Source organism: Phodopus roborovskii, unplaced genomic scaffold (assembly GCF_943737965.1).
Source record: "Phodopus roborovskii unplaced genomic scaffold, PHOROB, whole genome shotgun sequence".
Lineage (NCBI taxonomy): Eukaryota > Metazoa > Chordata > Mammalia > Rodentia > Cricetidae > Phodopus > Phodopus roborovskii.
In genome coordinates this window covers 910,397-934,215 of record NW_026126515.1, presented here as the reverse complement: position 1 = coordinate 934,215, position 23,819 = coordinate 910,397, and the positions used below count along the sequence as shown (strand labels likewise).

The 23,819-nt window shown below is 48.2% G+C and overlaps 1 protein-coding gene across 3 annotated transcripts in view; it reads right to left on the bottom strand.

The window, feature by feature from the left end:
• Positions 1 to 23,819, bottom strand: part of Plekhh1 (pleckstrin homology, MyTH4 and FERM domain containing H1) — a 46,896-nt gene that overhangs the window by 13,613 nt on the left and 9,464 nt on the right. For 2 of the 3 annotated variants that reach the window (XM_051196189.1, XM_051196191.1), the window contains exons 3-14: positions 16,118 to 16,180; positions 15,017 to 15,166; positions 11,678 to 11,761; positions 9,594 to 9,675; positions 8,749 to 9,503; positions 5,745 to 5,823; positions 5,148 to 5,239; positions 3,385 to 3,535; positions 3,074 to 3,210; positions 1,932 to 2,042; positions 844 to 924; positions 395 to 556 (exon numbers count right to left, since the gene is read on the bottom strand). In XM_051196189.1, coding sequence (XP_051052146.1) covers positions 395 to 556; positions 844 to 924; positions 1,932 to 2,042; positions 3,074 to 3,210; positions 3,385 to 3,535; positions 5,148 to 5,239; positions 5,745 to 5,823; positions 8,749 to 9,503; positions 9,594 to 9,675; positions 11,678 to 11,761; positions 15,017 to 15,166; positions 16,118 to 16,180 — 1,947 coding nt within the window. The remainder of the gene's footprint in view (positions 1 to 394; positions 557 to 843; positions 925 to 1,931; positions 2,043 to 3,073; positions 3,211 to 3,384; positions 3,536 to 5,147; positions 5,240 to 5,744; positions 5,824 to 8,748; positions 9,504 to 9,593; positions 9,676 to 11,677; positions 11,762 to 15,016; positions 15,167 to 16,117; positions 16,181 to 23,819) is intronic. The other variant, XM_051196190.1, reaches the window with a different exon arrangement.

The window sequence follows — 23,819 nt, the reverse complement described above, 5'->3', positions numbered from 1 at the left end:
TCCCTTTGCTGGGCTTAACTAGGGTCTCTGCTTCCAAGACAACCCTAGTTAAAGGCATTTGCCTTCAGGCAAACCTGGGGTACTAGGCTTTGAATGCAGCCACACTGGCTTTATGCAGGGCTTTTTGTACTGTTAATCCTGACACCGCTAGTTACACTTCAGGGGCAGTGCCAAATTTCCCAAACGATTAAGGAAAAACATTTCTTTCCCTTCTGTCTTGAGAACAGTTATTCTAACAGCCCACACCTCTGTCTGTTTCCAGAATCACCACCATCATTTTGTATGCTCAGACCAGGTTTGAGGGCAAACTGGCTAAGCAGTTCTTGGAGAAAGAGCCCGCCATCTCTGGGCACTCCCATGCCTGGCTTCATTACTTCACCCGTTCTGCTTGTACCTTGGTCAGCCAGCCCTTCACAGTAGGCTTGGTGCCCCCTTGATGCAGAGCTGGAGGTCCAATGACCTGCACCTTCAGGAGGCTCTGTAGGACGCGGATCCACTCTTCCAGGAGGCTGGGGGACTCTGCTGTTAGGTAGTAGGTTTTGTTCTCCGAGATGAGCTGTGGGGGTGGAGAGGGGGATTAGAACCAGTGAAAGATAAATCCTTCGACCTCCTGGGCCTTCCAAATTGCCACCTATTCTCTCCCTCCTTTTCCTTGACTTTCTTCCCTTCACCTCTCATTCTGTCTCGTCTTTCTCATTCTTACAACCTAAAATCATGTCCTACTCCTGGTATGAAATCATTCATTCATGCTTATTTTTGCCTCATCTTTGCTTCAATCACAGTCATATCTAAACCTTACACCATCCTGTATATCTAAAATCCAGCTGCTACGACAAGGCTCACCTGAAATGTCTGTGCTCCTCGAACAATTTGGCAATGAGAGTTCAGATCCACTTGACCTTGAGGTTTCCGGATGACATCACTCTGTAAAGGAGGAGCAAGGAAGAGAACGCTGGAATTTGGAGGCTTCTCAGATCATTTTTTATTCCAAGTTACAGGCACAAAGTGATTCCCAAGCTTCCCAGGCTATGGTACAATGAGTGAAGTGACTTGTTCTAGATTCTTCTTCTAGCAAAACAAAGCCATAATTAGGAACATGAGACCCTCTACCGCAGGCCTCAAGAGATCTCAGAAAGGAGAGAAATCTGATCAGAAGCTACTAGGTTTCTATCACTCTATAAAGCCACCACAGTCCTTTGACAAAGCTATGTGTGGTGCCCAGTGCCTATAGTCCCAGCTACTCAGCAGGCCTGGCAGGAGGGCGAGGCTGATCTAGGCAACAGAGCAAGACCCAGCTCAAAGAGGAAACAAAACCAAACCTTTCTATTTAATCCTTATACCCACAGGTATAGCAAATTAAGTGGCACATAAGTCACTCTTATCCTTTCCAGCATTATTGCAGACATTACTAATTGATAGTGCCACGTTTCTCAGGGGGGAATTTTAGCCCAATCCTTAACACAGAGCTAGAGACAACTCTGACTAGGCAAATAGCTACGCAAGAGACAAATCCATTTTTGTTCACTTTAAAACATGATTGGTTCTGCCAAACTAGTTCTCAACATTCAAGGCCCTCAATTCCAGACACTGGAGGAAAGAAAAAGAGGAAGCAATGGATTTTTCTGTAAACAATCCAGAAAAGGTAAGGGCAGCCTGGGAACATCCTTTTGCAAGGCAAGAAGAAATCAGTTCTGAAGGAAGAGGAAATTGCCAGCCATCTGGCCTTGGTCTGCCTTGATAGCCTCCCCAGCTTATTTTCAGAATAGGTGACCACCTCAGAGTCCCCTGTGTGGCTCAGCACCTCCAAGGCCAGTCAGGCTGCCAAATCTTCCACCTGGAAGGCCTGAAGCCACACTGCCCTTCCTCCAGCCCCTTACACAGCGTGTGTCCAGGCTGTGGTCCCCGTGATCATGTCCGGGGCAGGGTCTCACCGGAGACTTGTAGTATAGGATCTGTCCCTGTCTCAGGACAAACCAGCGCCTTTTCCATGTCTTCTCCCGGCTCCCCATTTTCAGCAGGTAACCTGACTTCTCCAGTGCCTCCTGAGGTGGAAGCAAGGAGGAAAGAAGGGACAAAAAGGGAGAGTCACATGAGGCTCCTGAGGGGTGGAAGGCAAGGAGGGACAGGGGGACAGAGGGGACAGAAGGGAGGCCACATGAGATCCCTGGACCCCACACAGGACAAAAGAATCTAGACTACTACTATGCTATGTCGTTTTTGTTTGTTTGTTAGGGAAAAGATCATTTGCCCACCTATGAGTGTTTATGTCCAGGCTCTGTACTGACGAGATCCAGAAGAAAAATGAAGTAAGTGTGGACCCCAATGACAACTAGGGAAGAAACACCTAACTCACTATGAGAAGGTGGTAGATCAGGGCTGCAAGTAAGAGAGAAGCTAGCCACGGTAGGCTTCAGGAAACAGTGGCCAGTGGTTCTCAGCTTTCCTAATACTGTGATCCATTAGAACAATTCCTCATGTTGTGGGGACCTCCAACCATAAAATGATTCCGTTGCTACTCCATAACTATAATTTTGCTGCTGTTTGATGTGTAATCTCAATGTAAATATCTGATATGCAGGATATCTGATGTATGACCTGCTGTTCTAAAGCAAAGGCCAGATTCCTTTACCAAGACCAGTTGAGGGGAGGGCCATTCAAGGCATCACAGGCAGGAGAGAGGAGGGAGGTCTCTGAGCCCCAGGCTGCCCATCCATAAACACCGCAATGACCATGAGGCAAATGAGACATGAAACACAAGCCAAACACTGCCCCAGCACCTGGCCTGCTAAAGCTAAACTGTTAGCTCATGGTGGCATCTGAGGTCAGGCTGAAGATTAAACAAGGTGACAGGTTTAACCCTCATGGGGTCTGAGGAGCTCCCTGGATTTGTCTTTCTCCATCCTGGGGTCTGTGCACAGCTGTCTTTGTAACACTTCTAGAGCCTCCTTTCTCTACCATCTCCGGGCCCTTCCTCTCTCTCCCTGCTTCCTGCTGGGACTGAGGCTCAGGCAGCCTCTGCTCAGGTTCGCTCCTGCCCAGTGCCCCTTCCCCATTCACACATAGGGCTATGTATTCTGCTCACCCCATCAGTGGAGTACGATGAGGTACGCTGCAGCTTGTGTTCAGGCTCTGAGTAGTCACTGTCCAGTGAGCAGGCATCAGGAGGGATGGCGTAGTCACCCTCAGAACTCAGCGAGGACATGGAGACTCCTGGTCACAGGGGAAGGAATGAAGGCTGGGGTCACCACCACTCCCAATACCCATGGCCAGAAGATGCTTCCATTATGTACTGGGATCCCCTGGGTTTAGAGCTGAGGGTAAAACTGGTAGGAGCCCTGGCAGAGATGAAGCAGGAAAAGACTGAGTCCCCTCTCCTCTGTGTACCTCTCTTGATGGCCCGGGGGCTGCCCAGGCCACTGGTCTTCCTATACTCAGAGCAGGGGACTGACATCCGGAAACTCGCTTGAGAGCTGCAGTCATCATCAGATCCAGAGGATTCATCCACAAAAGGCACATTGCTGATCTGTGTGGCTTTCTGGAAGACAGACCCCCTCAACTACAGCTCAGGCTTCGGAACAAGCCCCTCCCACAACAGCACAGCCTGTCCGGGGCAGCATGAGCCCATCACCCAGCTGGGGCACTGCTGACTAGCCAGTAGTCCCAGGTAGTGAGCTCATTCTTGTGGTCTCACCTCCATGCTGCTCTTCGGGTCCCCAACTCCCTTACCCCAACTTCTGTGGCTCTCCAGAGGGCTCCTGTTTCTTCCACTAGGGGGCCAGAAAGCCATTCCACAGGCCAAGTGTGGGACAGGACATCTTCCAAACACAAGACTAACCCTCTAAGTGTTGTAAGAGTGTGGCAGGGGCACAGCCAAAAGATGACCCCAGTGCTGAGCATGGTAGCACAGGCCTTTAATCCCAGCACCCAGGAGGCAGAGGCAGGCAGATCGCTGAAGAGTTTGAGGCCAGCCTGCTCTATATGACAAGTTTCAGGCCAGCTAGGGATACACACTGAGAACCTGTCTCAAAACAATGAACTGTTGTGACAGAGCATTTAAACGTCCCTGGTTTTTTTTTTTTTTTTCTCTTCTTTTTTGGTAGTTCTAAAGATAGAACACCAAGTCTCACTCTTTCTAGGCAAGTGCACTATCACAGAGCTGCATCTCCAGCCCACAGCCCACAAAGTGCTTTTAGAAAGTAATTTGGCAGAACCTACAAAATCTAAAGCATTCACAGACCCTGCCCACAAATTCTATCTTGAGAAATGTATTCTCCAAAAACATAAGTGCACAGGGTGTGTACATACAATGGTGCCCATTGCCACATTACTTTAGAAAGAGACAGATACATGCTACTCTAAGTCAGGAGAGGAAGACCCGAACCAATTATAGTGTTGTCTACTCCAACACACAGAAAGACACTGAAGGGCAGGCTGACACGTGGTTAGGTGAGGAACTAAGACATGGGCTGATGTGTATGGGATCCTCTGTGAGTATGTGTGTGCTTGCATGTGTGAGAGGAAGAGAGCGACAGAGGAAGAGAGATGAGGGAAGGGAGAGCCTGTGTGCAAGCACACATGCACATTTGTAGACCATTGCAACTGCATCAGATGGCCTCACGGAGTAAGTGCCAGCACATTAATGGTAGCCTACGTTAGGGTTAGGAACTGGGAGAAAGCAACGTGAGAGAAAGCTTTCCTTTTACTTTTGTGTTTTTATTCATCTAAGAAAATCTGCTAATGGGATTTAAAAATGAATAAGGGCTGGGAGTGTAGTTCAGTGGTATAGCACAGTCTATCAAAAAGAGGCCCTGGGTTCTAACTCAAGCACTGCAAAATCAAACAAAAACTAGTAGCAAAAAGATGAAAATATCATGTTGCAGTTACATGCTAAACTCTCATGATAAATTATAAATCAGATTAAATGATGGGTGGGCAGTGCTCTTGTTACTGCCTAGCTTGTTGCCTTCTGCAGTGAACGAATAAACTTGTTTTCGTCCAAAAAGAAAAAGAAAAAGAAAAAAAAAAACCCACACATGGTGGGCTGAGCTACCAGACCACAGTCACTGTTGAAGACACCTGACCCTCCAACCCCAGTGCAGGTACGTGTCCTGATGGGGACAGCCCCTCTTGTCCTAGCAGTTTCTTACCCCCTTCAGTGCTGTGTAGACAGGCACAGTGACATTCTTGTAGATGAGGCCAGAGAAAGCTCCAGGGAATGCAAGGGCAGGAGGGCCTGAAGCTGAGGGGGAAGAGGGAAGAGATGAACTCAGGAGGTACAAGTCAGCCAGAGGCTTGGGGAGGCAGAGAACTGGGCCAAAGTCTTCCTATCTCCTCTCCCTGCTTCCTGTTCCCTTGACTTCCTGGGGATCATGATCCCCGTGGATAAAGGGCCCATCATTCCCCCCGGGAAGCTTGCACCATGTCCCGCTCTTGCTCAAGTCAGTTATGAATGTGCGCCCATCATTGCAGATGCTATGGGTGGTCCGTGACTCTTGAGCCAGGGGCAGGGCCCCTCTGAGTCAGGGGGCTCAGGGCTCTTCCCAGCCAGTTCAGGCCTGCAGGAGGCAAGCACTGTGAGCTAGAAGGCAGGACTTTAGGACACTTCCGTGCTAGGTGATGAGCTGAACTTATACAACCAACCCCCTTTCTGGTTCTAGGCAGCCCTCACTGCCTGCTGAACCCCAGGGAACGGGAGCCAGGCCCACCAAAGACATTTTAGGCCTTCTTGCCCCTCTTGTACTCACTGCAGCAGGCAGCATCACTTTGGGATGACACATCTGACAGCTGCATGCCTGATGTGGCCATCGCATAGATCCGGCTCTCCTGTAACAAGTCCAAGATGTCAAGGACTGCTCACCTCAGCCCCTCCATGACAGTGTAGGCAAACAGGACTGAGGGATAGGCAGACCTGGGTCCACCACCCAGGACAAGCTGGTCACTGGCTGAGGAATTTTAAGCAAATTCCCCAGCTCTAAAATACTACTGACTTTTTAAGAGTCTACTCAATGGAATCAAATTAAGTAATTAATTAATGCATATGGTAAACACTTCATGCCCAGCAGATTTTCACTCCCTCTGGCCTCCTCCTTTCCCCTTGAGGCAAAGGAGGTTCAAAGAGAGCGGGTGAGTAAATGTCTCTCCATTTCTTGGATTCTTGCCTATTTTAGTGACCCCTGGGTCTCACCCCAGAGGTTGGGAGTGTTGACAATGAGGAAGGGAGAGCCACAGGGATAGAGATGTTTGTAATTCAGCTGTTTGAAGGCTAGGACACACGTATGTAGCAGAGTGCATGTGTCAGCCCTCCAAGGCCAATCACAAAGCAGTGTAGTCCAACAGGGCTCCAGACCCCTAAGGTAAAACACTTCTGCAGACAATTCTGGCACTAACTATGCATGCCTTTGGGTCTGAAGTGAACTCAAGAGGAAGAGAGTTTTGCTTCCAACAGCCAAGAAGGCCTTTCCCAGGCTGCTCCAGAGCTGTTTGCTCTGCTAGCCCTACAGTGAATACACATCCCCTCTCAGGTGACTGGTGAGTCACAGGGGCTGACCAGGAAAGTCAGCCGTGCTGGACTAGAGAAGCAACTAAGGGCCGTGCTGGAAGGGGTTGGGATGAATACTGGCCCCAGAGCAGCACAGCTGGGGGTGACGTGGAATGATATGCTGAGGTAACCAGGGTTACAGCAAGACAGGAGCAGGACACAGAGACTGGGGCAGGGTGCCTACGCTCAGGCAGGGCAGCTCATCAATGTGAGGAGTAACTGGGCATAGGGATCTCTGCTCATATTGATCACGGACTTACACCAAGGACAGGCTCTCACTGCATAAGGAAACAAAGCTCAAGGTTGAGGGAAGAACGTCAAATGAAAGATAGCTCTGTTGGCCAAGGGGCACCGAGGGTCTCCCTCACGATGTTGAAAGACTTAAAGAAAAAGAGCCGTACAAACTCGAAAGGCAGGTGTACTGATCAGCCAATTACCTGGACCAAGAATGCCCTTCTCTGGATTCCAGGCTTTGCTCCTGAAAGTTATTGCCTGGCTGGCCCCGCCTGAGGGAGACACCTAAGCTTCGTTAGGGAGCTTGGGTGAGCAAGCAGTATGTCTTCTTTCCCTCAGGAGCAAGTTACAAAGGGAAGTGAAAATTGCAGACAAATTCTCCTCATGCTGATAATGTGGGTTCTTGGATGCCAGCAGGAGCAGGGAAGCCAGGGTCAGGTCTGACACAGCCTTAACACTGCCACCCTGGAGTGCAGCTGGCGATGGGCCACACTTGACTTACTCAACACTTCTGACTGGGGTCCCATAGGTGCTCTTGGAGCAACCCACAAGCTGGCCCTGCAGTGACCATTAAGGGTACAGCCAAAAGCCCGGGTGCGAAGCTCCTTGAACTGGGAGTACGCTGCTGAAACTAGGGGCCTCCAACCCACCGGAGAGCAGCCCATTGTCTCTGCTGCCAGGAGCAGATGTCCCTGCACTTCTGCAGCGCTGGGTTCGATTCAAAGATTGACACACGTGCCCATGTCCCCAGGGGCAGTGCAGCTAGAGTGCTGGGGCTGTGCTTCAAGGCGGCCAGACCTCTACCGGAAGGCTAGTTCCCTCACCAACAACATGACCGGGGAAAGTGACCAAACTGTAGGCAGCAGGTTCCTGTCTATCAAAGGGAGAAATAGCACCCAATCCCTTATACAGACGAGGCTACCCCCAAATGTCAGGCTCTGTGCCAGGCCGCCAGGCCATCCTCACCACCAACCTGTGAACCAGTGATATTCCACCCTCCTTGTTATTAGTTAACCTTTGTCACAGATGTCAAAGAAGGAGAACAGCAGAAAGAATGACCTCGGTCCCCATGCCCCATTTCTACTCTGTATTAATGCATGCTCAGTCGTATTTTATCTGGACCACCACTTCTGCTCAGGACATCATGTCTCTGTGACATGATGCTCAGAGACAAAAATACCAGTAACGGTGGACCACTAATCACCGACAAGCGTTTGTTCACTACATGTTTTAATTGATTATTTAGTAGGTAGGGAGGTATGTCTGCATGTATGTCTGTGCACCGCTTGTGCATCTGGTGCAGGAGGAGGCCAGAAGAGAGCACTCGATTTCCTGAAACTGAGTTACAGACAGATGTGAACAGGGAACATGTGGGTACTGGGTGGGACTCAAACCTGGGTCCTCTGGAACAGCTGCATAATCCCTCCATCCCCTCAACATACATTTAATCCTTCCAGGAACCCCATTAGCTGGACCAGCAAGATGGCTCAGGGGGTCAAGGCACCTGCCATCAAGCCTGACAGCTTGATTCCCAGAATCTGTGGTGGAAGGAGAAAACTGGCTCCTGTAAGGCGTCCTGTGACCTTCACATGGGCGCCACGGCACACAAGCCTACTAGTCACTATCACCCTCCTTTTAAAGACAGGAAACTTGGGCCACGGAACTCATGCCCAGGCTCACAGGTAGAAATTCAACACCGGCGGCTTGATATAGAGCACACACAGCTCTTGACTTCCACGTGTGTTGCCTCAGGATCAAAGGAACTGAGGAAATCACAGAGCACCCAGCTTGGCGCGTGGCACATATCATTTCAGATTCTGGCTCTGCCCTGCCGAGGTGAGTGGGTCAGGCAGGCCTGGCTACCAGCCCTCCACAAGGCTGTGTGGACGAGCCTTATCTCCTGGGCCCGCATGTTCTCAGAACACCATGCCTGTGGTTGGCTCTGCCCCTTGCCCAACCCCGACCACGTCACTTACCCAGGATGGAAACCGGTGCAGGGGGGGTGTGGGTGGCTTCTTCTCCAGTTCCACTTCCTCTGGTGCAGCTCTGGGGGGCTTCAGGCGCTCTCCTCCTCCCTGTTTCCCCACTGGAGATGGCCCCTCCATCTCCATCTTCTCTGCTTCTTCCCGGGCTTTAGCTCTGCACTCAGACTTGGAGAAGCCAGATGAGGGCAGGGCTGGCAGGGCCCCAATCTTAATGTTTACCACATGGTCAAAATGCCCAGGGCCCACCTGGGGTTGACTGTGGTGCCTTTTGGCCACTTGGAAGCTGTCCCGGAGGTTACTGGGAGCCCGAACCTTCGGCAGAGTCAAGCTACTACCAGGGCCACCTTCCCTGGCAGAGATTTTAGTCCCAGGGAAGGTCCCTCCCAGAGCAGGGAGCAGATCGTCCCTGTAAGAGGATGACCCATGTTTGGGACCGCCAGGCTTCTCCAACAGCTGGCTGGGTGAGCCCTCTCTTTGAGGATGACATTTAAGGGTCTTGGCCTCTGCTGTTTCCCCAGGGTAGACCACACTGGAGCTCAAATCCTCGAGACTTCTGGCTCCTGACACAGAGTCCTTGTTCTGCAGGGTACCCAGAGAAGGTACAGGCACAGCCACCTTCAAAACCTGAGTGTGGGGATTACTGTCCTGCTCCACAGGCTGGGCTCTGGGCCCTGTAGGGGCAGGATTCCCCTCTGGGGTTCCCTCGGGGACCACCTGCAGCTTCTCGGAAGGTGTCATCCGGAGATCTGTAGATGAGGCAACATCAGGCATATGCGCTGAGAAAGTCTCCCACTCTGCCCTACACCTTGCCGTACCCAGACACCGGGTCTGCCTACCCTCAAGGGCGCCCTGAAGGGTCTCCACCTGCTCCACCAGCTGCTGATTGCAGGCCTTCAGATGTTCATTCTCTGTCTCAAGCTGGGCAAAAAGGAAAGGAAGGGTTAGGGGGCTGTGCCACTTGTCACTCAGCGGTAAAGCCACACCCGAGGCCTGGGTTTAATACCCAGGAGTAAGGAAACAGGTTTAGAGTGCCCAACCCCTGCTTGCTCATGTGTAATCCGAGACAAGCCTGGAAGTCCAAATCTTTGAAAATAGCACATGGTACCATCTGGCAGCCCCTGCACTTGCTTTTCTAATTTATTCTCTCTCTCCCCCCATATGTGTGTGTGTGTGTGTGTGTGTGTGTGTGTGTGTGTACATAGATACACCGTGACTTGGATACCCTTTTTTTTTTTTTTTTTTTTTTTGGAGAGGCAGGGTCTCTTTACATAGTCCATGCCAGCCTGGAACTGTTACTGTTCTTTGTTTGTTTTTTGTTTTGTTTTAATTGTGAAATATAGCACACACAGAAAACCGCATCTCCCTTCAGTGAAGTGCTTAAGCGATTCTGAAGCTGCTACTCCTGACCACCTTGCAAGCTGAGACAGCAGCTGTCAGCACCTGACACCTCCTGACTTGTCCCTTCAGTCACTCTGTCCCCTCCCCCCAAAAGACAACGGTTCTTCTTAGCTTACCAGATTCCCCTGCTTTCTGCATTTTACCTCCTCCGGGTGCATTCCTACACTTCAATTAAGTTCGACCCACATCTGCTCTTTAGCTAAGTAGTTATAGAGTGTTCTTCTCTACATCCACTTTGTTTCTCTGCGAATGCTATCTGTGAATTCTGTCCTCGTGGTGACTGTATTTTCCATTAAATTAACTAAGCCCATGGCTGGAGAGATGGCTCAGAGGTTAAAGGCACTGGCTGTTCTTCCAGAGGACCTGAGTTCAATTCCCAGCCACTACATGGTGGCTCACAACCATCAATGATGAGATCTGGTGCCCTCTTCTGGCATGCAAGTGTACAAGCATGCAGAACACTGTATACACAATAAATAAATCTTTAAAAAAAAATTAATTGAGCCCAGCACAATTTTCTTGAACACTTTTCAAGCAAGGGCCAGAAGGGGATTGTGGATCCTTAGTTTATTCTAAGATCTCTGCCTCCAAGAACTCACATCCCTCTGTCTGTTAGAAAGCCATTTGCTTGCCAGTAATGCTATCGTGTCTAGTTCTGGGTTCCTAAACACAGCTGCAGCCAGTGACAAACCACAGAATGCATGGTTAGACAGGAAGAGGGGGCTGAGACAGGAGAGGACCAGAGGTACTTGATGTGAACAAAGTTTCCATCTGGGGTGAGGAGCAGCTTTAGAAACAGGTGGTGGTGATAGACACCCAGTATGGCTGCTATATTATGTGTGCTTAGCACCATTCTGAAAAAAAAAGTTAAAATGGCAATATTTATGTATACTTTACCACAATTTGTGGGGAGGACAGGGTTCACTGTATAGTTCAAGTTGGCCCCAAACTCACTGAGCTCTGCCTTCCCAGATTAAAGGTATGTGCCACCATATCAAGCCTGACCACATTCTTTTAAAAAGATTTGATTTTAGTTGGTATTGATGTGCGCGTGCGTGCGTGCGTGCGTGCATGTGTGCGTGTGTGCTTATGGAGGCCAGGGAGTTGGAGCCCCCAGAGATGGAGGTGAAAGTAGTTGTGAGCTGCCTAATTTAGGAATGGGGAACCCAACTTAGACCCTCTTAATCCCTGAGCCATTTCTCCAGCCTACACTTTACAATATCTTACAAGAGAAAGAATAAACGGCATTGTAATATACTGCCTAAAAAGAAGCTGACAGGATTCTCAGAAACTTCATGATACCAATCCCATCTCCCCAACCTCAAACCCAGTACTAGGCTAGAAGGAGGCTTCAGGAACGCTGACCAAGGTAAGAGGAAAGGAAGTGACTGGAAGGACATGTGGAGAAAAGGGAAGTGAAGCTGGGTGTGTCTGAATTTTCACTCTGCAGGATTGTGGGCGAGACAGCAGATCCAGCAGAGGCGGGCTCCTGAGCAGGACCTCGGCTGAGCTTTCCACTCACCTCTGCTAACTTTACTGTCACCCATTCCTTGATCTTTGCAGCTTTTTCTTGAACAATTTTGGCTTCTTCGGCTCTTGTCTGCTTCTGTAAGGAGAAAGCCTTTAGTTAATTGCAGCAACAGCAAGGGAGGAGGGACGCCAGGAGAAGGACCGGATGGAGTGACGGACGCAGCAGAGAAAACTGACTCTGTTAAGGCTTTTAAAAATATCTTCTTGGGCATGATACTACTCAGCACTTGGGGGGCTGAGGCAGGTGGATCCCAAGATCAATCAGGTGGACTACACAACAAAATCCTGAAAAAACAAAACTGAAAGTGGGAAGGGCTCTGTCCTATACATAATACAAACCCCAAAAACCCACCGAGGGAAAAACAAAATATTAAATCCATATACCGTCTCTATAAGCTACTGTGTGACAAAGAAAAGCAGCTAAACAAACTAAAATATCAATGGAGGGTCAGCCAGGGTGTGTATACCTGTATACTCATCTATGCACCAGGCTGAGGTGAGAAGAGCAGCTAAGCACAGGTTCAAGACCAGCCTGGGCAAATAGGGAGACCCATTTCCAAAACAAAACAAAAGACCTATTGGAGAAAGATTTGTAACAAAAACAACACACATACAGACAGCTGGTTACCGTGAACAATACAATAAACATGCAAAGGATACGAACAGGAAGTCAATAACAACAACAAAAAAAGGGCCCAGAAGAGGTTATGAAGCTTAACCCTATACAGATATATAGGACATTATTTCCCTCTATCAGACCAGTTTGATATTACCCGCAAATGTCAAGAATATTGGGAGCAATTCTCACACAAACTCAAGGCCTCTGTGGATACAGACAACATCAAGCCATGTTTCAAACATACATACCCTTGGTCTAACAGAGCATAGGAAGCGGTCATAGCAATACCATTTGAGAAAGCAACACAACATAGCAACCCAAAACCTGAACTAGCCCGAGTGTCCACAAGTAGGAGATACTTAAACAAACGTAGCAGGACCACAAAACGAGAGTCACTGCTGAGCTTTGATACCCAAGAGACCAGTGAGGAGTGGACGTGAAGCACCGGGGAGAGAGGGAAATGCTACTTAGCAGTTTAGACCCTTCCAGATGTTCTGTTCTTTACTATAGCATACATTATGCTTACAATTAAAAAAAGAGAGAGCTAACTGAGCACAGACATAGTAGTCCCAAAATAATAATTGAAAAGATACTCATCTAGCCAGGCCTTTAATCCCAGCACTAGGGAGGCAGAGGCAGGCAGATCTTTGAGTTTGAGGCCAGCCTGGTCTAGTTCTAGGACAGCTATCACCATACAGTAAGCAAACTTCATCTCAAGAGAGAAAAGGTTTGCAACTAAAGACAGTGGAAACGGAGGCTACAGCTCAGTGGCAGAACAGTGGAGTACCACATAAGAGTGTAAGTTTGAGTGTCAGTACTTGGGGGGGGGGAGGGCTTAAAAAGAACTACAGGATGAAATGAAATATGACTTGATTCTACATGAAACTTTCTTGCTGTAAAATATTAGGGACTAAACCTATGGCCTTGAGTCTGCACCTCTAAAGGAGAGATAAGATATTCTCTTGCTGGGCCATTCTGAGGGTAAAATAAGAGGACAGAGTTCAGTGCATATAGCACAGTTGTCAGCCAGCTTACGATGAGAACTACTTTCGCACCTGAAAAGCATGGAGTCAATGGTGACCCCCAGTTCTTCAGAACTGAGCAAAAATGACTCTTGTTAAACTTCTAGGAAAAAACAGTTCTCAGACAACGGAAACAGACTTCCAACTGAAGTCTATGAAAAGGAACTGGGAATGTGAAGACTTCATTCGAGGCTGGTAAAACAATGGCCCTGAGGCCAAACTCAGCCTTCCCCTGTTTGTCTCACACATAATTTTATAAATAAAGCTTTATTGGAACACAGCCATACCCACTCATTTACGGATCATTGATACTGATTTCACCCTATGACAATAGGACTGGGCAGTTGCAACGCTGGCTATATGGCCTGCAAAGCCAAAGCCAATTAAATTCCTTGGCCCTGTACAAAACGCCAGTGGACTCCTGACATCCTCTCAGTATAGTCATGGAAACTGAGGACTAGGGATGAAATGAAACAGCTCATCTTCAATCAGTCATGACTGAAAGAACAGCATTCTTTCTCATCTGATCTTTACCTGATTATAACTGTAAGCAATTTTTTTTATAACCTGAAATCAAGTCATTCTGCCTCACTGACCACTTCTTTCAACTATGAACTACTCAAAGGGGGAAAAAAAAATCTCTAAATCAGTGGATAAAATTCTATCTTCCTGGACACAATGTATCCAACTGCATACAAGGCACATCCAGTAAGGGAATGTTCAGTGAATACTGACAATTAAGATTCACCCACAATGATTACATCAGCTGAGACCTTTGCAGAGCCTACTTCCAAGTCTCCCAACTCTACCCTGGGCTTGTGATTGGGGATGAGGGGAGGTGGCACCAGGGGAAAATGGGCAGTTGAAACCAGCGACAAGAGAGTTGGAACTAGGATGGAGAAGATACGGTGGCATGTGCCCAGCACTTGGAAGGCAGAGGCAGGATGATAAGGAGTTCAAAGCCATACTGGGCTGCATGATGGTGGTAATAAGGCTATGAAAGGGAGGAAGTCTGGGCACAGAAGTAGTAGAAGGGCCAGTGGGGTTATGAAGTCCCTAAGAGCAAGAATGCTAACTTGCTGCATGCAGGACTGGACAGTGGCCCTGTTAGGCTCCCATGGACTTGTGAGAAGTCTCCACTTTCAGTGGCAACTCTATTCTCTGCCTGCTCAGGTTCATTGGGAAACTTTGGCCCACCAGCTGACCAAGGCTCACCATCCAGTCCTATGCAGTTTCAGTCACACTACAGCCAAGTATCAAGTAGCACATGCTGGCCTGGCACAAGGCCTCTACAGAACAGGAAAAGATCTCCTTACCAAGCCCCAACCACGTGTCTGATATTATATACACAGATACCTAGAGGAAATTATCCCCGATGTTTCATAACCTCTATTGTATGGAGCTGTAAAAATGGGAATCAGTGAGTCAGGCAATTTCCCCAGAGAGCAGTGAGCAGCAGAGGTGACATTCACCTCCAGATCAGTATGCCTCAGGGTCTGCTTCCTCTACATCCCCTGAGCTTCTAATGAACAAACGTGAGGAAGTCCTAAGGGTTGCCACATAAAACAACAGTCTCATGAAAAAATGGGTTCCTCATCACGCAGGGCTCAGGCACAGGGGCTGAGATGCTGAGGCCAACTGATACGGATGCTGAGAAGGGAAGTAGGCTCTGCCTCTTATTAGCCCCTACCTGCTTCTCCAGCTGTGCCTCCAGCTGGCTGATGAGCTCATCTTTGCTTTGCATGGCTTTCTGCAATTCTTGGTACTTTTGGTGCAAACTACCTGTGGAGTCCACATTCTTCAGATTGGACAGTTTCATCTTCTCTTCCATCACACCCACCTGAAAAGTACCAACAAGTCCTCATAAGGTCTCAGATCACTCAAGTAGAGTGTGCGATGGCTAATACAATGTGGAGTGGGCTAACCCCTTGATGCTTCAGAATATGCCTCCTAGGCAGAGTTCTTACACAGGACAATCTCAACCAATTAATGAAGTGACCACTGATGCTTTTCTCTGAGCAAAAGAAGGAACGGACAAAAGGGAAACTTACCTTGGCTACTCTGAAAAGACCAGCTACATCTTGGGCCACCATCTTTGTGGGGTGGGGAGGAGGGGTGATGTGAGGAAGGAGTTGAACAGTTGGGTTCGGGAGGACATCTGCTCCTACCCCACTGGGACAAAGATACTTCTCATAGGACGTCCATGTGTTGTTGTTTTGAACAAGATCTTTCTATGTAGCCCGGAATGACTTGAACTAGCTGTATTGGACTCAAGGTTTTGAAACCTGGTACACAAATCCCCAGCAAATTCTCCCCAGTGGTAACCAAGAGGGCTGTATGTTCCAGGCGGGAGTGTCCAAACACTGACATTGTAACATGACAGTGTCACCTACAAATCTGTTGTGCTATCCTGGGATGCATGTGGACCCTATAGGCTTACATGCCTGTGTGACCGGCTAAAAGACATGGAGCCTCTTTCGGGCTGGATTCCTCAATCACAGTGCAAGCTGGTTCCACGGTCAATCCTACTGCCAGTGTACCAGGCACGAGGACTAAACACGATGAATCACAGGCTGCACATTCAGTTTGCTCCTGCAGCACAGGACTGCACAGCCAGCGTGGACTAATGTACCCATCCACTACACCAAGCCTACCCAAAGGCTCCTTCACTGGCACAGAAAGCTCCTTGTACCTAATGTGTTCAGCTGCAGGTTCTTCTTGAAGAGTGTGCCCATGTGATGGGAAGATCATTTGCCCTAGCACTCTCCCACCACACCCCATGCCCAGTTACCTGAGTCTCCGCATTCTCAGCTCTCTGCTCGGCCTCCAGCAGCCTCTGCTCCAGCTCCTGCATCTGTTCAGTCAGAGATGAAGGGAGATATTACTACCAAGGCCTGATGTCGAAGGTGGCATCAGGGTACTCAAGGACACAGACACCACTGAAGGCCAGACTTCAACTGCCTGCCTAAATGGCTCCCGGCTATCAGGGTAAAGATTTTCATGGCAATTCTCAGCTCCCCGATCCCAAGTTTACAGAGCAGATGAAGTGTCACTGCTGTGGTCATCACTACAGGACAAAGGCCCCTTGTATAGGATGGCAGGTCACTGTTTTCTTCCTGAACACCGCTGCCCCAACCCTGCCTTAGTCTCTTCTCTCTGGTGACTTTTCCTCTCTACACTGGTGATGGGTAAGGCCATGCTGTTGACTGCCCACGTACCCAGCGTGGAGCATGCGTCTATGCATGCCCACCTTCTGCCACTGGTAAGGGAATGCTCTCCCCACCAGAGGTATCTTCCCAGCTGGAGGGTAATGGCATTCAGAAACAGGACTGGCAGGGAATGAGCCAGGTAGTGCCGTGGTGGCAGCAGAGGAGGGCAAGAGCCAACTCTCGAAGGCTGTCCTCTGACTACCATACATGTACACACACGTGCACACTAAATAATAAAACGAACTTTTAAAAGTCTATCTTGTACAGCGCATAGCAGTGTACACTTACAATTACAGCCCTGAGAGATGGAGACAGAAAGATTAAAAAGAAAAAACCACAAGATAACCTCATAAAAAAAAAATTCCTGACAGCTTGGGCCACACAAGACCATGTCCTAATAAACAAGTAGATAGATAGATAGATAGATAGATAGATAGATAGATAGATAGAAGATAGATAGATAGATAAATAGATAGATAGGTAGATAGATCCTAAAAAATAAGTAGATAGATATATAGATAGACAGACAGATAGACAGACAGACGGACCAAACCATATAGTGGACCAGGCAGATGGCTCAGGGCACTTGTTGTGCCTGGTCACCTAGGTTCAATCTCAGGTGGGAGGAGTGGCTTCACAAAGTTGACCTTTACCCTCCACACAAGGCATGACATGTGCACCTACACAAACACATCATGCATGCATGCACATTTAAAAAATTATGAAAAGTTAATTTGAAAAGAAACCCTACCTACTCACTACTTTGCTGGCTGGAGGTACAGTACAGTGGTAAAGCCCTTGCCTCGCATGTGCAAGGCCCTGGAAGCACACAGGTCAGGGAGAGTCTATCTCCCTGCCAGGAGAGGCATAATGTTTAGGTCTGAGGAGTTGTTGGGTTTTTTTTTTTTTTTTTTTGAGACAGGTCTCTCTATATAACCCTGGGTGTCCTCTGTCCTAGAACTCTTTGTAGACCAGGTTGACCTCAAACTTACAAAGAGATCTATCTGGCTGCCTGTCTCCTGAGTGCTGGGGTTAAAGGCATGCACCACTACACCTGACTAATTCTGGAATCTTATTCACAGGCTCATCAGGGACCAGATCTAAGTTGCAGCCTAAGGAACAGATCATGGCCTTCAGAGCATTCCTCTTCAGCCGCACAAGCTCCTAGCTTAACAAGTGGAGTATAGGTTCTCCCTCAGCTGACACACCTCTATGTGCTACATAAACCACTCACACAAAGGCAAATGTTTATGACTGACTCTCATGTCAAGGGTCCTGTGCCTTCCCTGAGATAGTGCCAGCTGCTTCCCCTCCCTCCACCCCAGGGCAACACACCTACGTTATTCATTCAGTTGACGCATACCTCACCCTTGTCCTCTTGGCGGCTGGATAGAATCAGTGTCCCCTACTTACCAAGCTCCAGCCCTCACCTCACTATTCACTGAGGATCTGACCTCTCCAGATATTCGACCTTCTTTCCCTTAGCCTAGGCCCTGGCTTGATATTTACCAGACAGCAGCAAGCAATTGTCTGTATCTTTTCATGGGCACACCTCAGCTACATTCTACTTTCCTTGAGCAGAGATGTGACAGGAAGAGAAGAAGCCCTGCTGGTGTAGGACAGGGAAAGTCACACTAGAGCCTCAGGTCATGTTTGAGGACCTGAGGGGTTTTTTGTTTTGTTTTGTTTTTTTTCTGAGGCTGTCCTTCCCTTGTCCGTTTGTTCATCTTTTCTAGGATCAAGAAGACACAGCTACTTTCTGTATCCACTGCACCTGAGGAGCAGCTGGTGGGATGTTCTACCAAAGGTCCAAGTAAAACTCAAAGACTTATACTTCACAGGTCTGCCATCACGTGAAAAGGACCAAGGTTCAAGCACTTCCTCCTCTTTTCCCCTCTACTAAACTGAATCATCATGACCAAAACCCTCAACTCAAGCCAAGAGAGAGGCTGGATGAGCCACTCGGGCATCGGTTAGAGCATGGAGAACTTTCTCAAACCAGAAGTCCTGGAGTTCCCTGGCCTTCAGGCAGTTTCACATAGCACAGAGCAATACTACAGTCATAGAAGTGGCTGTCATGCCCGTAAAATTCTACTAGGTGGCTGGAGAAAAAGGCCGGATGATAGGTAGTGGTGCCGACCAACTCCATATTAAATAATTCTCCCTTCAGCACTGGCCAGGATAAATCTCTACAATTCTGAAGCCTGGAGTCACGAGAGTGAGGTCAGGAGCTGCACAGAAGTGTAAGCCTCACCATGTCAAGGCTGTTGGACAGAAATGAAGACCTTCCTGCTGCCCTGGTCCTTCTGATAGAGTTTCTGTTTGCTTTGGCTAACCAGTATTGAGGGTGTTACCTTACTGAAAGCATCTAATTAATTCAAAGACTGGGGGGTATTTTAGAATGCAATGGAATACTGAAAACTGCAGTCCTCGTCCTCATGTCTACTCTGTGGCTCAGAAGCCACAGGCGTTCTGTGGGAAATGATAACTCACATTTATGACCTTCCACAACTATCTGACACTTTCGAATTTTGTCCCATGGAGACAGAGCATTTTCACTTGGGGCAAGAGTGGCCAACAATGGTTAGACCCAGAAGGAAACGTAAGGTCATCCGGAGCCAGGCACCTCCTGTCAGCCATGAGCAAGCAGCCTTGCCCCACAACTGCCAATGCTCCTTTGTTGCCAACCATCCTTTTCAGTATCTTTCTGGACACTTGGCACTCAAGAGCAATTTGCATCACTTCTATGCCTCTTTAGGGGGGGGGGGCGGGGAGAAGGAGTTCCCAAAACTAGTTTCTGAACATTGAAACATCTAGAACTTCTGGGTTGTTCCCCTCACCCCTTTTCTCTAAAGATTTACTTTATGTATGTGTGTGTGAGTGCCTGAATACATGTATGTGCAACACATGAGTGCCTGGTGCCTGTGTCAGATCCCCTAGATTACAGGCAGTTACAAGCTGCCAAATATGTACACTGCGAACTGAATTCAGGTCTTCTGCAAGAGTAGCAAGCGCTCTTAACGCTGGCACCATCTCTCCTGTCCTTCTTTTTAAAAAGGACTTTCAAGGGGGTGGAGAGGTGGCTCAACGGTTAAGAACATTTGCTGCTCTTTGAGAGGACCTGGATTTGATTTCTGGCACTCACACAGTGGTTCACAATTGTCTGTAACTCCGGTTCCTGGGGATCCGATTCCTACTTCTAACCTCTCCAGGCATATACATACATGTAGGCAAAATACCCATACACATAACAAAATAAAATAAAATTTACAGGAACTTTTATTTTGGTTTAGTTTGTGAGATGAGGAGTCTACCTATGTGGCCCAGGCTGTCCTCAAGCTCTCGATCCTCCTGCCTCAGCCTCCTGAGTGCTGAGATTAAAGGCATGCACCACCACGCTCGGAAGCTTTTTAAGGAGCAAAGCATGATGCCTACGCATGCATCTTCTGCTGGACTCATCAATTACCAATACTGGCCTTGAATGTAGGGAAATTTTAAATGCTTCTGCTTTTATGAAAACAGATTTTCTCCATTGCCGCTGGAGTGCTCACAGGTGTACTCAAGCTGAAATGTCACCTTTTAAGTTTCAGTTCTCCCTTCCCCTGAATACTCCCCCCCATGAGCAGCAGCAGATATGTCTCCTGTAAGAGGCACACCTGGAGCTGTGAGGTCTGGCTCCGGGGCCTAGGTCACCCTTCATTTGGGCTCTGTTCTTCCTCTCAAGGGGTCCCTAAGACCATGTCCTCAGTTATCCTTTTGGTGTGTGGGTCTGTAGTGGTGTGCCAGCCAAGGAGGTGTCAGGTTTACGCAGCTGTCAAGGATCTACTTTCACCAGCTGCAGTTAAGATTCATAAGCTCCCCAGAACTTGGCTGTAGCAACCCGATGAAAAGCACTTGGCACCGATCTGGTATTCAACTCCCCATGTCCACAGCAACTTATGACGCGTGGCAACGCTGTGAAATACCAGCTCCACAGCAGCAGGAAGTCTCCTACACCCAAGCACAGCACCACCATGCCAAAGGGTTACCTGAGCTAAGAAACGTCGTCATTCTGGTTTTCAAATGTTGCTGTGAAAAGGGGGTTCAAGCCAGGTGTGGTGGTGCCTGCCTATAATCCAAGCACTTGGGAATTGGTGGCAGAAGTATTTGGAGTTTGAGGTCATCCTTGGCTACTTAGATGTTTAAAGCCAGCCTGGGCTCTGTGAGACTGTTAACCCCCACAACCCCAAGCTGGGGGCATAACTCAAGAGGCTAGAGCACTGCTTACCCTGGGCTTGATGCCCAGCACCTCAAAAGTGGGTGTCCAACATTCTTACTACTACCCTTTACCCACTGGATAAAACAGCTGAGGGAAAAACCAAGATTTTGAAGCCTAGCTGATGCCCCAGTGTGGCTGGAGGCGGATGCATTGGTCTCCGGAGTGCAGAGGTTACAAGCACTGAACTAGAACACTTCCCACTTCATGTATTCCTTACATGTCCTCTGTGACTAATGTATTTAGATTTACTTCTACCACTGCATTTTGTCCCTCCTGTAGTTCCTTTCCTCTTGTGGTGGTTTTGTTTTTTTTTGTTTTTTTTTTTTTTTTTTTGAGACAAGGTCTCATGTAGCCCAACCTTGACCTGATCTTTCTGCTTCTGCCTCCTGGGATTACAGGCATGCACTATCATACCTGGACCATACTCCCCTCTTCTATACTTACTTTCCTATTTGTAGTCTGTCCTCAACAGACTTTCCCTAATTTCATTTCCTCACTGTAGTGATCTGAAAGTTAATGTATAACCTAGTTTTATTCATTATAACTTTCATTTATTCTGGACTCAAAGACAGCAGACAACTGAGGAGGTAGCTTGGCAGCAGAATGCTTGCCTAGCATGCATGAGGTCCTGGGTTCTAGCCCCGGTACCACAAAATGAGGAGGGAGGGGAACAGCTGGTTGTTTCGGCATGGGTTCTCTCCTCTAGAAAATAAAACGCCCGGCTACTTTTAGCTAAGCACACGGCTATTGAGAATAAAGACATCTCCCAGCTTTCTTTGATGCTGTGTGTAACCACGTGTCTAAGACATGGCCAGTGGGAATCTGGGCCGAAGAACACATGCACCCTCTGGATCATACACTTAGAAGGAAAGAGAGGAACCATGGGCATCAGGGTGAACCATCTCTAAGCTCAGGGTTGGACTGCTTCTGTCTGGGAAGTTACACATGACAGACACAAGCACCTGTCTGACCTGAGCCCTTGTGTTGGTTCTTTCTTATAGCAGGACACACTATTAAGCAGCTAAAACAGAAGAGAGTGATGTTTAAGTGTTTCACCCTGTCCTCATTCCTTCTGCTTTCTGAATCTGAGGCTTCACGTCTCTTGTCAAGTTGGGAATGCTTTTGTCATTATCTTCTCAGATGATCCCTCTCCTTCATGCTCTCCTCCATGGCTGTGATAGTGTGCGATTTGGAACATACAGAGCCTCCTCGTCCTAGCTCTCACATCTTGCTGTGTCTTTATTTCTCTGTGCTGTCTTCTTAGTGGCTTTCTCTGGTGGTCTCTGCCTGTTCCTATCTTCTAGGCAGAGCCCCTGCCTTCTATTCATAAGGCCCTGGGTTTGATCTCTAGTAACAGACACGCGGTGTAGCTTACGGTACCAACCTGATGTTTAACCTACCCACTGGAATACTAATTTAATGGGAACATGATCCTCTTGGACACTGTTATTCCATTTCTTTATTCTGTATCAGTGTGTTTTCAATGAATTTACAGTCTCTTGTCCATGCGTCTATCATTAGAAGTCCAATTACTTCTTGTGTGTGTGAACTCCTAACTACAGATTCTCCCCACCCCCGGGCACTAGTCATTTTAGGTAACACATTCATCTTCACTAAGGCTCATTTTGATTCCTGGAACTCCTGAGTGACCTGGATTGAAGTCTTGCTCCTCCTCCAAGGAGATTGCAATTCTGTTCCTAGAATTTCTCCCATGTCACCCTTGACCCAGAACTCAGGTTCTTAAATCACACAGCTATATAAGTCTAACAGTAAACTATTGTTCTCCCCAGAGCCTTAAGTCTGAGAAGCTGTGGCCATCTGTGGTGCTGGTGGGTGATTTCCTTACCTTCATCTACCTTGCTATTTATAACCAGTCCAGATTACACAGGAGACTCAGTTTTAGCTCCAGGCAGCCAAACCTCATCTGACTCCACAGATATAAAAATTCAAACCTGGAACTTATGTGACTAAGGGGCCACTGTCCCCACCTCACTCGGGTGCTAACGCTGAGCACTCTTGTTTTGTTCTTCCTTACTTTACTCACTTAGAAGTATGTGCTCCCTTCTTCATTCACGCGTCCTTCCTTTGTTTTGTTTTATCTGAGGCTGTTTGGTGTCTATCCCCCTTTCAGCCCACTTGGCTGAGCATGTCCCCCTTAACTTTTCTTCCTCTCCCCCAAGACCAGGGCCTAAGGCAAGGTCCTCAAACTCCATAGTGACAAAACCATCTTCTAGGAGCCTGTTAACCACAGATTACTAACAGCACCCCAGAGACTTAGAATAAGAGGACTACAGTGACCCAAGAACAGATACTCTAAGCCAGTAGCCCCCCCCCAGAAGATTCTGGCAAAGGGGTTCTGACCATACCATCCATCTGACCTGCTGCCCTCTCCCTCAGATGCCTGGAGTCTTGCCATTCCACTGGCAGTACCTGGCTGGCACCCATAGGAACCCTATGCAATGCCAAAAGACCCAAGGTTCAAGAGCCCAAAGCCAATCTAGCCCAAAGCCACACCTCGGCCGTGGGAATGCCGCTGGCCTTCCCAAACTTCAGTATGCAGGCTATCAGAAGGGCAGGTCATGTGTTCCATTCTTTCCAGCTATACTAATCAAGGCCTGGACCTTACTTAAAAGGGCGAGCTGAACTTTACCTTTGTACTAAGGGTTAGCTAAGAACCGCCAAGGAACAGTTAGTTGAGTCACTAAACTCTCGTATTTCTACACAAATGTTTTTACTGCAGGCTTCCACTCTCTAAACAGGTTGTACCTCTGAGAGTCAGCCATTTGAATGTATCTTCCCAGAGCAATGTGACAAGAGATGAGTTCTGCAGACCAGCCTACCTAAGCTTATACAGACAACACCTGCTGGCATTACTTAGCGTCCTCATGCTTATATAAGCCATCAGATTCCAGTCTCAAAATAACTTAAGGTATACATCATGTCCAGGCCTGAGAGGTGGCAGTTTGTAAAGCCAGGCAGCTAGGGGCCAGGCAGGGCTCCAAAGCTTATTTACTGTCCCCAGAAAA